This window comes from Salvia splendens, chromosome 10 (assembly GCF_004379255.2).
Source record: "Salvia splendens isolate huo1 chromosome 10, SspV2, whole genome shotgun sequence".
NCBI lineage: Eukaryota > Viridiplantae > Streptophyta > Magnoliopsida > Lamiales > Lamiaceae > Salvia > Salvia splendens.
The window spans coordinates 14,781,065-14,796,831 of NC_056041.1; the positions used below are offsets into that span (position 1 = coordinate 14,781,065).

General features: G+C 35.6%; 2 protein-coding genes across 2 annotated transcripts; both read right to left on the bottom strand.

Moving 5' to 3' along the window:
* Nucleotides 1-74: 74 nt before the first annotated feature.
* Nucleotides 75-3,071, bottom strand: LOC121753205 (WD-40 repeat-containing protein MSI2-like). Its single transcript, XM_042148411.1, has 6 exons — nt 2,670-3,071; nt 2,093-2,416; nt 1,800-1,943; nt 1,198-1,322; nt 682-777; nt 75-524 (listed from the first exon to the last, which is right to left on the bottom strand). Exons 1-6 carry the CDS (start codon nt 2,955-2,957, stop codon nt 323-325), a joined length of 1,179 nt encoding a protein of 392 aa, XP_042004345.1. The 5' UTR covers nt 2,958-3,071; the 3' UTR covers nt 75-322.
* Nucleotides 3,072-7,127: 4,056 nt separating this feature from the next.
* Nucleotides 7,128-9,129, bottom strand: LOC121750677 (heavy metal-associated isoprenylated plant protein 26-like). Its single transcript, XM_042145257.1, has 2 exons — nt 8,870-9,129; nt 7,128-7,671 (listed from the first exon to the last, which is right to left on the bottom strand). Exons 1-2 carry the CDS (start codon nt 8,948-8,950, stop codon nt 7,288-7,290), a joined length of 465 nt encoding a protein of 154 aa, XP_042001191.1. The 5' UTR covers nt 8,951-9,129; the 3' UTR covers nt 7,128-7,287.
* Between the last annotated feature and the right edge of the window lie 6,638 nt (nt 9,130-15,767).

Consider the following 15,767-nt stretch of genomic DNA (forward strand, 5'->3'; position numbering starts at 1 on the left):
TAAGTCTTATGTATCAGGCCTATAACAATTTAGCAGTAAAACATATAGATAGAGAAGACACGAACCCGATCACATAAAAATAACAATAAACATTGGACTTCAATCGAGATATAGACATCACAAAACCTTTGTTCAATCAACGATCTTACACGAGACATTTTTTGTATCAGTAACCGAGTTGGCTTAAGATAAGATTAGAAATTTGTGGCTAATATTGAGTTCAAAATATGTTCTAACATCTAAAAGATTCCTTACATATAAAGCTGAATTTGAACTCACTGTTGTAGCCCTACAAAACAATTGATCTTTAAGCACTCGGTAACTATGGAAAATCATCGTCACGGTAGATGCTTTCTGCCATTTGCCAGACCTGCAGTGTGTTGTCCTCTGCTACGCTCGAGATGACCCATGGTTGATTCTTATTCCATGAAAAGTCTGAAATCTTTGCTTTATGACCTCCATGGGAGAATAGGAGTTCAGGAGGACCATCTTCAGCTTCGCCTTCTAGTTGCTCGTCTCCAATCCTGAAAGCACGACCAGAAGTTGTACAGCCCTCATCAGCACTAGTCGTATCCATGTCAATAGATTAATGTATGAATATATAATGCAATGAGTATGGGCACGAGCAGCATGGTGTGTAATGAATGCAGCGTCAAAAATCAAGTAATCAAGTTACCATACCTGTTAAGGTCCCAAACCATCAACCTTCTGTCATCAGCAGCAGATGCAAGAATCGTTTCGTGGTTAGGATCCCATTCAACCTGGAATACCTCTTTCCTGCACATAAAAGGTATTATAGTATTAGAAAGTGGCTTATGGAGTAGTTAGCAATCAAAAATTTGGAATAGGTAGCCGACCCAAATTAAATTTGAGCAAAAACCATTTCCAAAATTAGTGCTGGAAGCACCAAGTTTGAAGTTTTCTTGTGACATAAATAATCCATATGAAACTTTAACAGCATTGAAATGCAAAGTCAAAAGAAAGCACTCTTCCTAATAGATACTGATCAAAAGGAATAATGCGTAGAACCGGGTGCACTACTTGTCGCGAGTGTATAGGGTCATGGCAACAATTAGGTTTTTTCAGCAGAGGAATTCATAAAAACTAGTTTTATTCCCGGACCAAGAAGGAGCTGTGTCTCATGGACTAGTTAAGTACCACTATTCAAGAGGTTGAATAATAGTAAGGAAGACTTACTCATGACTGCTTAGAGCATGCAGAGGAGCATTCAAGTTCCGCATATCAAATAGACCAACTGTAGAATCAGAGGACGCAGTTGCCACAACCCACTCATTAAATGGATTGAAAGATAAATAATTCACCTGATATTGAAAGAATTAAGGTTTCAGTAAGTGTCTTCAAGTTATATTAAAACAGGAAAAATAGTAGATCAGTACAGAGCAAAGGAGAGGGATCAAGCAAAAGTTATGTGGTCAATTTAATGGCATTCACAATTCGGTAACAAAGTCCACGTTATAGAACATGAGCTCCAACTCAATACATAATGAGTTTGAATGAGCAAAAGTACCAATTCATCTCAATTATATAAACAACGAGGTTTTCCAGGCTGGAAGACTCTGTTAAGCATAATACATTCTCTGCACATTTTTTTGTCTTCATAATAATGCCTATCATTCTTGCTAACCATATCAAAGAAGAAAATATAACATGGGCAAAGCGTCTTGCGGTTAGTTGGAATTTAATGTAAAAAATAGTTAGGCCACTCCACAATTAAATACTGAAGGAAACAAGGCAAATGGAAAGCTGATATTGAGAAATGCAGCATACAAGCCATTCACCTCTTTCTCATGTACAACAACAGAGTGCTGGAACTTGTTCGTGCGCAAGTCCCAAATAACTAGTTTGCCGTCATCCCCCACAGAGCCGAACAAGTTCTCATTCTTTAAATGCCACGATACATCCTCAACCACATTCTCATGGCCCTACAGCAACATTCACAAAATTCAGCTAGTTCAAAAGTTTGTGTTTTATGATCAAAAACAAAATGTCATGATAGCAACCTTAATATCTGCAAGATTATTAGTTTTTGCACAAGGAACCATTACAAGAGGGCACAGAGATAATGAGTTACCTCATAAGTAAACTTTGCATCAAGCACTTTCTCTTGAGGCGTTGCAGAGACATCCCACAGACAAATTTTGCAATCGTTCGAACCACTCAATAGATACCCTTCTTTGAAAGAGCTCCACGACAAACCATATCCTTCTTTATCATGTCCACGAAGTCTCAAGTCCGGATTACAACAACTAACATTGGCATCCTCCAGCTGCTTAGTAGTGTCAAACACGAATATTTCGGGAATATTGGTCTTTGCAGCGATTAAAGCCGGGTTCTGTAGCATACATCGCGACCGATTCACTTCTCCGTCGACTCGAATTTTTTGTACTATATCCACCTGTGTATAATAACCACAATCAAGGAATCAATAACATTCTCCGATTGTAATTAAACACATATTAGTGTATACATCAAACAAATGGATATTTGTTCATTCAGAATTATACAAGACAATATCCCCCAAAAACCAAATAATATTTCGGTGTGTAATTTAATCAAACAGGTGCAGCTCATACACAGAAAATAAAAAATGTAGTGTACAGAACTGCGTATGAAATAGAAATGGACATAAAACGGTTTTCTGTACAAACCCTAGGGACGATTGAGTTCTCGGGGTCGACATCGATGGCGGAGGTGGGGTCGCGAGGGAGGAAGGCGTCGGCGAGCATGAGGAAATTGGGGCAATCATCGGATGTATGCGTCCCGAGGATCAATTTGTGCGCGGCGAGATCGTCGGAGTCAGATGAAGGCGGCGTCGGCAGCCACTGGACGGTGAGTGACGGCCATTCGAGGGAGTGGCATACAACAAGGTCATACAGCAACGGCGTGTTCTTCTTCCACACAGAAAACTCCTCCTCCACCATCGCCTCCTCTGCCATTCTTTTCTCTCTCTCTCTCCCCACACACACTAAAGGTATGTTTTCACACAGAAGCTGAGAACTGAGTGAAGAAGCTTTAGATTACTGATTTAGTAGGGTTTATTTTCCCGCCAATTGTGCTGAGAGCATACAACGAAAAATCGCGGGGATGACAAGATAATAAGCCGGGCGGCCCATTGGGCCGTAATTGTTACCCAGGATCAAATTACAAAAAAATCAAGTTTTGATTCGACGTTGATAAATGTATGGACCGTTGGAAAATAATTTATGGTATTATTTGTTCATTTAAAGTGAGTATTGATAGATATATTCACTTAATCGATTAAGCCTTTTTTAATCACTACTTAAATGTGTAGTTTGGTGGATGAGATATAACATTGATAGGACAGGAAATGTCTAGGATAGAGAATGATTGAAGTACTTTGTTTTGTATTTGGATTGGTTGATTGTGGTATGAGATAAATTGAAATATTATAACTAAAATGCAAATAATTAGAAAACCTAATAATATTTTTTTAATTTGCGCTTTATTGCTTTAATTTAATTGTTTTTATTAATTTATGTGTATATTGTTGGGAATGGGCCTTTGGGCTTGATTGGGGATTTGGGCTATGGTATTTTAGCTTTCAGATTTGGGCTTTGAACTATTCCCTTATAAAATGGATAAGAAAATACACATGCATGCATTTAATCAGATGCTAATTAATTAATTTGATTTCAATAATATTTAACCCACGGAGTATATTTTAGTTCAATGACAGTTTATTGGCCGTGAATAAATAATAAATTAGTGGCGAAATGATCAGGAGTACTATTCCTGTATGCGTACTGATTGAGGAGTATTCTACTTTAATTAGGGGCGAAATGATCAGGTGAAATGTCTCATTTTAATAAATTCAGTTGTGCAAAACAAACAAAACTATTGTTTCAAATTGATGAGGTAACCGTATAGAAAATAGTGCGATTTTGTTCATATTTTTCAAAATTTGCAAACTATGTCGTTGTAATTAATCGAGATACTAAATGAACATAATTGAACGAGCACCGAAATTCTAATAGTTAAAAACTCAAAATATTCGATAAAACAGTGCAAGCTGATCTATTCAATTCTTGATGCAAAATGGAGTTTGCGAATTTCTCCCACAAATCATTTCGAGAATTACCAATCACCATTATTTTAACCCTTGTAAGTTGTAACTCAATTGTGTGTGCTCGATAACATGGACGTGTGCTCATTGAATTGAAGGTGATAGATTTTGCACTTGCTTTCATTTTATTTTCGAAACATAATTACAATCGCATTCTTATAAATTCTCAAAATTATTAAAATATATATATATAGTATGCCGCTTCAACTAGCCATGATGCATAACACGTTTTGTAATAAAAAGTTGAGTTTCAAACTCTTTATGTTTTTGTCATTCACCAATATTGGCTAGCCATACATGAAACTCCTACCAAAAGAAGTATCTACAAGCATGTGCTGCTGATGTGGCTCAATTGTCCTGCTCCCTTCTATTATGTCATTCACCAAATTGGTGTAGTAATTCGTTAACATTTTCAGCATACTCAAATGCTTAAGCTTTAACCACTTGAGTTTCACCTTCTTGCATAGCCTTGATACCAAAAACCCGTGACGAGGCTTCTTTGCGCCTAGGCGGACAAAGGGGAGTCGTTGGCGCCTATGGCGGAAGCTCCACCGGGAGGAGTGGCGCCGGAGGGCGAGGCGTTTTTGGTTGATGGGGGCTATTTCGAAAGCCATTTTTTTCTTTGGTGGGATGAAACTGAAGAGAGTGGGATAGAGCATTTATATAGGGATAAAGTTTGGTCGGTCGTGTGACATTTTTTTAGGGCATTTTCGTGATAAATGCTAAGGAGAGTATTGCTTCCTCAATTATTATTTTGGCAAATTGTAGTTAAATACATGAAAAGCCGTCCAATCTCTATCTCTAAATTATGTCATCACTTCAATAGTTATAATAATTTACTAGCTAATCTTAAAATTAGTTTGCAAAACTATAACATGGGCAATATTTAAAATGTTACATACCCTTCTTTTGCTTATGTTTATTAGAGGCATTGGAATTCATGCCGGAAGGCATAATAGATTAGGACAAATGTTGGCTTTTTCAGTTTTGATTTATCTAAACAAGTTACTTTTACATTTTTTTGTGTATTTTGTTTTATTTTTCGTTAAAGTGACGTGCAAAATACCATATTTAATTATTTAGGAAGAAAAACTAATTAGGTTTATGATGAACAGAAAAACATTGAGCAACGAAAGAAATTATGGTTGGAAGTGACAAACCAAACTTTATAAGTGACAAAGGTAATTTAATATGTATTGCAGGTTTGTTACAACCTTATTTTGTTAATTTAATTAATTAATTATTTGACTAGCCAAAATATTAATACTAAGACATTTCTTGTATAAAAGCGATAGTTTGGGCTTTTTAGATAAATAATTCAAAAAATTGGGATATTTTTCAGTAAAATTGATATAGTTTAAAAAAATTAAAGTAATATATACTCATTTATCTATCACAAATCTGACCATGCAATTCAAACGTTTGATTAAGTTATTTGTTTTATCTGTAACATCTTCTCGCTAAACCACTGGTAGGTGATCCTTATTGAGTATGTGCTCCTCTAATTTTCCATAAACTTATTATGGGATTTTTTCATGCATACTCCATCCGTCCACGAAAAATAGGACACTCTCATTTTCTGCACTCGTTTTAAAACAATGATAATGAATAGTTAAAGTTGAGAGAAAATAAAATACGGGAGAAAATAATGTAGAGAAGTCTCTTGTCTATATTATTCTCTCTCTTACTTTTCTTTCTCTCCACTTTAACTATTTATTATCATTAGACTTCTCTACATTATTTTCTCCCGTATTTTATTTTCTCTCAACTTTGACTATTTATTATCATTGTTTGAAAACGAGTGCAGAAAATGAAAGTGACCTATTTTTCGTGGACGGAGGGTGTATAAGATATTGAATAATTGAAGAATTGCTTTTATAAAAGTTTCTTTTTCCTTCAAGCATCTACAGTAAAAAAACAATAATTGCTCCGAAACACCCCACTCCTAATAGTGCATGGATTAGTACTAGTAGTATCTTTGTAGCATGTGCTTGAAGACCATTCCACAATAATTTATCTTTACTTGAAAACCATCACTAATTTATTGTTTAAGAATCCTCATTTTTGTTTAATAATCATAAGGTTAAACAAAACCTAACTAATTATTCCAGAAAAATCCAACGCAACAAAACAATTATCAATCAATCACGAAACTCGTGCTTCCTACCAATATTTCCACTAAATCCAGCTTTATCTATAATAGTCTCAAATTAAATGATATCTATCTTTACCCATCACACCCATTTGTTCAAATGTCATTAACTACGCTACAAAAAAGAGTTATGATCAATTTATTCAAGGGCAGATCGATGCAGAAAAATAACCTTGATAAGGATCTTACACAATTTAAATTCTAAATTCGAGATTTTAAAATTGTAAAATTGATCGTACAGTATAACAATTTCAAAAAATTAAATAAGCAAAAACAAATAATAACTCTTGGATCCGCCGCAAGTTGCAAACGCATAAATATATTTTGATATATGAATTTTTTACAATCATAAATATAGAATATCTGTACAATTTCAAAAAATTAAATAAGCAAAAACAAATAATAACTCTTGGATCCGCCGCAAGTTGCAAACGCATAAATATATTTTGATATATGAATTTTTTACAATCATAAATATAGAATATCGAAAATTTAATACTCCTCCATCCTATAAGAATATGCATACACTTTCTAATTTTGGTATTTTGATATATGAATTTTTTACAATCATAAATATAGAATATCAAAAATTTAATACTCTCCCGTCCCATAAGAATATGCATACACTTTCTAATTTTATAAATTCTCTTCTATGTAACGAAGTAAGATTTATTTTTCACTAATAATAGTTTAATAGTACTTTTTATCTCTACCTCTTTCTTACTTTATCAATTATTCATTAAAACTCATGTTCATGAAAGTATTACCACTGTACATGGCAAACTCCAAGTGCTGTGTAAAAACTAAAACCATATCCCATATTCGCTTGCTCCACCAACTACTCCAACATCATATAAACAAGAAAAAGTCTACAAACCCAACATCACACAATATTTCATTACACAACCAACACACCTAAAACATTACTTCAATTTGCATAAAAGATTACACAAAGCACATGTAACCCAAAAAAAAGTCATTAGCGGAGCCAAACATAGCTCTCTCTACTTCTTATTGTAATCCTACAAGCTCACATGACCACACATGCCGAAGGATTTTCATCACTGAAAGCAGTTGTGTAGCGAACCTCGGTCGAGCTTGCACGTGCAAGCTGCGAGACATGAGGGTCCATCGCATTCCTAACATAGCCAGCTGGAGCCTTCTTGTCATACACACCGGCCGCATAAGGATGCTCAACCACATCATACGGGACGTAAGGCCATAACTCAGCCTTCTTGCCTGTGCGATGGGCCACACGGGCCACAACCTTCTCGGGGTCCACGTACCCGACTACAGTCAGCTTGTGTTGCTTGGGGTTTACTTCAATAGAGCTCACCCCTTTCATTCCTTCGACCGATCTTCGTACCTTCCTCTCACACCCTTCGCAGTCTATTTTGATCTTGATCTCGACTGTCTACACACCCAACAAAATCCCAATAAAATCAGCCAACACTATCAAAATTTCTATAACTGCCACAAGATTTGTAAATTAGACACAACTATAATATGCGGACTAAATAATTGCGACCATTATTTTTCATTCTAACGTACGTCCACATTAACAAATCGTCAATAATTTAGAAAAAATAAATAATTTTCCACTAAGGTTCACTTTCATGAGGAAAAAAATTCCTAAATGTGCCTACACCAATAATGTGCTTGAAACAGGGCTGCAAATAGTGGACATTCTCCATCCTAAATTAAACATCCAACTTAACGAATAAAATAATTTTACATATGGTGAAAATATAACACAAATTACCAAAATAAAAATATCTAAATGATTAAGAATTCTTACTGAGAAGTAATCCCAAATTTTGCGGTGAGTTGTCAAAGAAATGTCAAGAATTCTTACTGAGACAACATTTTCTGTCAAACCAGTAACCAACATCAAGTGAAATGCATCAGATTCGATTATTTTTATGCATTATTTAAGGTAAATTGACTTAAGTGTGAAATAATATAAAACTCCACAAAATTAAGTAGTACTACTACTAGTTTAGAATTTAGATGAAGGAAATACCGAAATATACTTGTTTAATCTATGATAGCCGATTGAATCTCATAAAAGCAACTGTTGAGCTAGTACCGGTCATTGTAAATGATGAAGTCAATTTTTTTAATGTAAAGTCGGTCGTCTCAATTATTTCAAGGAAAATCTAATCTCGAGAAATGCATTCCATCAATAAATTAAACATAGCAACTAAATTCGAAAAAAGCCTGCATCTTCTTCATTCCACCCAAAATCCATCCTATATCTCCTTCACAAACAACTAATTAAATACTATAAATCCATAATTATAAAGTAATATCTCACGCGACAATCACGTAACAAACAGAAAATAAATAAATAAAAAACTAATTCAATTTACAAATGCACGAAATTCATGAATTTCTATTTATTTATTTATTTATTTATTTATTTTTACTTAACAACATCTCACTAAATCATAATCACTCAGCTAGCTAACAAACAGGAAATACTTCAACGAAATAAAAAACTAATTCAAGTAACATTGTGCATAAACTAAGGCAGTTTCATGAATTTTATATATTTAATTATTTAAATTTAAAATAAAATAAAAAGAAGAGAGAGAGAGAGAGAGAGAGACCTGAAGCTGCTTGCGTTTCTTATGCTTGGAGTGGCCGCTGGAGCAATCGAACATGTTGGAGAGATGATCCAAAGCCCCCATTCTCTTCGTGCAAATTAAGATCTCAAAAAATTCTCTCTGCCTCGCGCTATTTCACTTTACAGCAACCTGCACACAAAGTGCGTGTGTGTGTGAGAAAGTGTGGATAGTGAAGAATTGGAGTGATTTCCTTTTGCTTAGTGTGAAAGCTTTGACAGGGGGGGAAGTGGACTGCTGTGTTGTTATTTAGCTTGTTTGGTAGAACATGGCTTTTTTATAGAGAAATATATACAGCTCAGCGATTTTGGTCAAATTTCGGCCGTTGGATGTTGGTTCTGCGGATGGGCGCCACGTGTTGGTTTGGCATTGGGTGGCTGTTGCCCGCGCACCGCACCGACCCGGATCTTGCCGTTCTTCAAAATTCGGAATCATGGGAAAGCGCAATTGTACCAGACCCGAGCTAGCAAGCGACTTTGGATTTGGATCCAGAATATTATTTCCTTTTTTATTTTTAAGAAATGGATAATAATTTTTTGTTCGTATCCAAACTTTCAGCATATTTTTGTTTATAAAAAAATGTCCATAATTTTTAATGGGTTGATATAGTACTCCCTTCTTCCATTCCAAGATATAAGATATTTTTTTATATGAAATTTAATAATTTAATGTTTAGAGGTTGAAGTGGGTAGGCAATAAAATCAAATAAAGAATAACGTATGAAAGACAAAATAAATAAAGTGGAGAAAAAATTAAATTATTTACTAAAAAAATATATGATGCAACTATTTTGGAATGATCTAAAAAAATGACTTCACTAATTTGGAATGGATGGAGTACTATTTTTAACATTTTGTGAAATATAATAAAATTGGGGATACAAAATACTCCTTATTACTTATCGCCAAAATTTAATTCATCACATGATCTTTCATGGTTTATGGCTACGAGCCTATGACTACTATGTCTCCATTTTTTGCATGTAGCCTAGTAACTAATGTTTATTTTTGTGTAAGATAGTTTGAGCTATTTGAATCTTTTTACGATTTTATTACTCCACTTATTAGTCATTTTATTGAAATCATAGGCAAATTGGATAACATTGTCGAGATTTGCCTTCAAGATTTGTGTAGTTCAGTTCATCTCAATATGAATTTGTGAATGAAAACGAAATGAAAGTTATATCACAATCGAAAAAGATATGGTCAGGCTTTTGCGCGACATGGTCCACGTTATTTTATGATATTGTATGTATTGAGACACTAATATTTAAAAATTAAATAGCAAAATATACATGACTAGTTTCAATATTAAATTCAAAGTTCGTTTCTTAGCCGTGTTGATATGGGTTTTTATTTTATGCATTTACTTTCCGAATAGGAAAATGATTAAAGCCCATGATGCAGAAGTTATGATTTTAGAGTTGCCCATCACCTTTTAATGTTAAAGCTTGGTCGGCGAAACCACCTTTAGGGTATCCGCTATGCAGTGGACGCGGCTATACTATAGCCGCGTCCACGGGCGGGCGGCAGGCGGGCTATAGTGGCAAGGTTGTCCGCCCCGGGGTGGATGCGGCGGGCGTGGCGATGGGGGGCGGACGGGCGGTCGCCGGGTGCGTGGCGAGGACGCGGGGGGGGGGGCATAGCCGCGCCTATAGGCGCGGCGACCATAGTGGCGACATCCGCCGCGGCGCATGCGGCGCCAATGTCAAAAAAAAAAATTTCCTTTATAAATACCACTCCCCACCACATATTTTTCACCATTTTCACAAAATCCCTCCACTCACTATCTACACAACCACTCTTTAAAAAATGCACCGAGGAGACGACGAATCACCCGACTCTCAGGAATCGGGATATGGCAGCAATCCATCAAACCCCTCGGGCTATCTTTCGCAGCCATCGGGTTTTGGCGGATATGCTTCTCAGCCGTCGGGCTTTGGCGGATATGCGCCTCCGTCCCAGCCTTGGAGTTGGAATCAATCTCCCCCACTGTGCGCATCGAGTCCACCCCTTCCTCCATCTCAGTCGTGGAGGTCTTCTCCAACTCCGCCACCTTTACATCGGAAGACGAGGAAGACGAGGAAGCCGACTCCGACACCGAGTAGACGGTGGCGGAGTTTTGTAGTTGTATTTTATTTTAATTATTCGTTGTATAATTTTACCGATTTGCAATACAACGAATATTCAGCCCTAATTACCCCGTATTCTAGTTATTTACACTGCGATTATTTAAATTACACTTGATTGAAACTAAAAATATTTAAAAATGAAAATTGATTATAAAATTTGGGGGCTATTGGAGGTGTCCACTATAGTGGCGGAAATAGAATTTTGGTGCTATGGATAATAAAATTGGGGCTATGGATAAAAACTGGGGCGGGACTATTGGGCGTGTCCATGTTATAGTGGACACTCCTATGCTTCCTTGTGTTTATTGTCTTAATTAGTAGCATAAGATTGACTACTTTATTGATTATTTTTATATGTAGAATTTTATTGAGTTTAAAATTTTGGATCATGATTGTTTAAACATGTATTTGGGATATTCAAAATCATATTGATAAGATGTAGTATGATAATAACACTATAAAAATTCATATATAATTGTATGTTTTGTCACACATATATATTAAAAAATTTGGATTCATGTTTCAATTATACATGCGAATTTGTCACTGGTGAAAATTCACTAACATGCATTTTTGCACTACAATTCATAAGCCAAAAAAACCACAAGGCATAAATGGTACTCAATTATTTATAATAATACTATGATAGTACTAGTTTGTTTATTTACATCAATTAAGGGATAGATAATTTAATCATATCTCACGCACGTACATACCATGTGCATATAAATGTAATTATAAAGGCCATATGCATTGTACCGACGCCACTCAGTATTGCACCTTATAATATTATGGAGTAGTATATGTGTACGTAATAAAGAAAGGGGTAGTGATAAATATAATAATTGTATGTACGTGATTTAACATTTTTTTAACATTTTATATTAAAAATTGATTTATAAACATTAATTAATTTTAATAAATTCAACACTTTGAAAAAAATTAAAATTTAAACTAAAATATTTGTATATTCAAAAAAAATTATTTTAATAATATTATATTATTAATTCGAATTAAGCTAGAAATTATGTTATAATTTGACATAAAATTTATTTATGACTTCTTTCTTATTGCTATATATAATATAATAAATAACAAAATTACTTTTTAATTAAATTCAATTAAATTTAAAAATTTAAGGATATTATGTACTTGTACAACTTATGTATATTTATATTTTCTCTAAAGAAAAAAACAAAATATCCAAAATTAATTATTATTGTTCTATTATTTCAAAGCAATGCATAATGTGGTTGTTAAGTCGTTGCCAGTCTTAATTCGAGTTTGTTAGAAAATTCAAGACTCGTCTTATTAAAGTACTAGGAATTTGCTTTGCAAGTCACCGAATTTGTCGTGTAATCCGCATGTTAGTAACATTCTCAAATATTAATATAATTTAAAATAAAATGGATATATAAATGTCATTATCATAATACTAATTTAAAATGTCTTATTGGGACTATTAATGTGAATGATGATGTATGTGAAGGAACACACACATGAGTCCAGGGACGGAGATAGCACTGGCCAAGCCATCGCTCCAGCGGGGGCTTGGCTGGTGCCGGACCCAGTATCCCCGCCCTGGCCGCCATCGTCGTTCTGCAACTGTGCGTGTGAGAAATTTGATTTAGGGAAGAAGATAGTTTTACTCGGCTATTAGTTATATTTTATGTTGGGCTTAGGTCATTATGGATTAGTGATTGGAATCGAAGCCCAATTTTCTAAGTATCTAATTAATTAGTATATTAAATCTTATTTATACAGCTTCACATTATTAAGAAGATGCAATAATAAATATTCTATCACATTCCAAGTTTCCACGCACAATTTTTAGTTTAATATTTTTGTCATCTTCTTCTTAATATTATAGTGTATACTTTATTTGGGATATTTCTATAGTCTCTTTTTTATATTCATCTATTTTTCAATATTATGAATATTTGTATACTACTACTTTTTATACATATTATTATATGTAAGTGTAAGTTTTGAGACAATCACTTCCTTTTTACTATAAAAATATTAATGGTAAAGTTAAAGGCCTCTCTCTCCTATATACTATAGTAGAAGAGCATATAGAGTATTCAAGTGATCCAAATATTAGTGAAATATTTTTTCGAAAAAAGTTGATATTTATAGTTTAAAGTCATGCTGATCCGTCTAATACAATTACTACTCCCTCCGTCCCCAATTAAGAGTCACTCTTTTCCATTTCGGTATGTCTCCAATTAAGAGGCACTCTTCTTACTTACTATATTGGACAACAAAAATACCCTAAAAGTCAAAGAGGTCTCACATTCTACTACCTAACTCCATTTATTACACCACACATTCAAACACTTCCTTAAAACCCGTGCTCGGTCAAAGAGTGACTCCTAATTGGGGACGGAGGGAGTATAATTTAGTGTCTCCTAAAAACTATAAAATATTATAAATAAAAATAAAATTAAATATGTTAATATTATTTTTAAATTCAGCACCTGATTCCTTAAGAGCATCCACATCCGTGCTCTTGCCAGCGAGCACGGATGTGAGCCTGGTCCCACTTTTTCTGCCTGCTCTTAGGCAAGAGCACAACACCCACATCTGTGCTCTTCCGCAAGGACGTGCACAATGGTCCCACCATTCTATTATTCAATTTAAATAAAAACATTTCCACAAAATTAAAATTCATTAAAAATACTCGGAATAATATTACAAATTAAAATAAAACTAAAAATTACATAATTAAATTCCTAAAAAATAAAAATTACATAATTAAAATCCTAAAAATGAAAATTACATAATTAAACTACTAAAAAATAAAAATTACACAATTTAAGCGTAAAAATTACATCCGGGGAAGACTAGTCATCATCCGGAAATACCCCCAACGTTCTTTGGAGACCCCGTATCATCGCCACATGCGACCGAAGTTGCTCGGGGGTCATATTTGACCTATCAGCCAAATTGAGTTGGGCTAAAACCCCCCACAACGAGTTGGTGGGGGTTGAGGTGGCACATAGGGAGCGGGATTGGGAGCGGGTTCGGGATCGGGGGCGGATGGAGTCGCGGCGCGACGACGGTTGGCCGCTGCCTTCTTCCTTCCTTGCGGTCAGCGTTGGGAACCGCTCGGGCCGGCGTCGGGGCTACTCAAGTTAGCTCCGGCAAGTTGGCTAGCCACGTCTTCGGAGCCTGCGTCGGATAGGGATACCGACCTTGACCGTTTGGAGGAGCCGCTAAAGGAGGATGTTACGCCTCCCCTATACTTCGGATGCGACCGCGTCTCCTGCCAAATGTTGAGGTACTTGAATGGCTTGTATTTCATGGATTGGTAGGTCGACAAGGCGGAACTGATGATGTCGACCTCGCTCCGGCCGCTCCCCGCCGACCGCTCTTCCTGGAGGTAATACCCCTGAAACTTTTGGATTTCTTCGTTGGCTCTGTATATGGCATTGCGCACCATACTCTCGCTGCGCTCGATTGTTCCAGCCGGTCGGTTTTCATTGTACCGGCGACAGATGCGCAACAAATAATGATCGCCGGATTGGTTCGTGCCAACCTCCGGATCTTTGGAGATTGACAAGAACGCTTTGAACAATTGCTCTAGGCTAGGGTGTCCACCCGTATTGCCCTTCAGGGGCATCTTGGTGGCCGATCGGGTAAGGCCGGTAGCTACCCGGAACTTTCGAACCTTAGGTTTGAGGAGTGGCTGAATATTCCGTTTCCGGACTAGGAAACGGTTGTGAACCGAACCACTCGGGGTTCCAACCGTGGGAGACGGGGGTGATCGCCGTGGCCAGACATTGTGATGTTGTAGGAGTGGAAGAAAGATTGAGAATTGAGAATGGAAATGAGAGAATGTAGATGAGAATTGTGTAGTGTGGTGTGAATTTTTTAGTGTGAAAGTGGGGATATTTATAGATGAAAATGTGTATTTTTGGGGAAAAAATTGAAAAATAAATTAAAAGTTTGTAGAAAACGGATATAATTTTTTGGGAAGTGGGGAAATATTTTTTTTATTTTTAATCGATTTTTTTAATTAAAATCCGATTTAAAAAAAATATAATTGGCCGTTGGCCAATCATCGCCTGCCACGTATGTTGTTCGTTGGCACGGACGTGTCGATGCATCGAGCAGCGCCGTGCCAGAGGCAAGAGCGCAGCGGCAGACAGCGCTGCCGCGCCGCTGGCACGGACGGACGGACGAACGAGCTATAGCTCGCCGATGTAGATGCTCTAAAATCCTAGTTCGTCCGGCATGAGTCCATGACTCGTTTTAACAACCGTCAACATGCAATTACGTAGCTTTACAACGTACTCCAAATAAAACAATATACTTATATTCAACGCACTCCACCTATACATACATATATACTAGTATATTATATTATAGGATGATGCAGTCAATATTATATTAATCTCATTAGATTTAATTATCCATAAATATAACGAAGTAGATACACCTGATGAAATTAACAATATTATTGGCGTTTCATTTGACCTAACTGACATGATACATTGATTTTTTTTTAAGTAAAAGTTAAATAAATTTTATATTTTGAGGATAAAGCAAGTTCAGTTAATCAATCCTTCTAAACAAATAAACAGCGAATTATTTTATAGTATCAATTTATCATGTCACTTGAATAAACGTTTTCAGATTTTAATTAATTTATGTTTTAGTTTCTACTATGATTATTACCCTATTTATTGTTTATACTTAGTAGTTAATTTTTGCAACTGGAATTTTATAAATAAAATAATACATATA

Excerpts from the sequence above, each read along its gene's own strand:
- LOC121753205 (XM_042148411.1), bottom strand. The coding sequence starts at position 2,957 with ATGGCAGAGGAGGCGATGGTGGAGGAGGAGTTTTCTGTGTGGAAGAAG. Across the intron at positions 778-1,197 it reads CATGCTCTAAGCAGTCATGA|GAAAGAGGTATTCCAGGTTG; the intron begins GTAAGTCTTCCT and ends TTTTATGTGCAG. Across the intron at positions 525-681 it reads ATGGTTTGGGACCTTAACAG|GATTGGAGACGAGCAACTAG; the intron begins GTATGGTAACTT and ends TCGTGCTTTCAG.
- LOC121750677 (XM_042145257.1), bottom strand. The coding sequence starts at position 8,950 with ATGGGGGCTTTGGATCATCTCTCCAACATGTTCGATTGCTCCAGCGGC. Across the intron at positions 7,672-8,869 it reads AGAAACGCAAGCAGCTTCAG|ACAGTCGAGATCAAGATCAA; the intron begins GTCTCTCTCTCT and ends TTGGGTGTGTAG.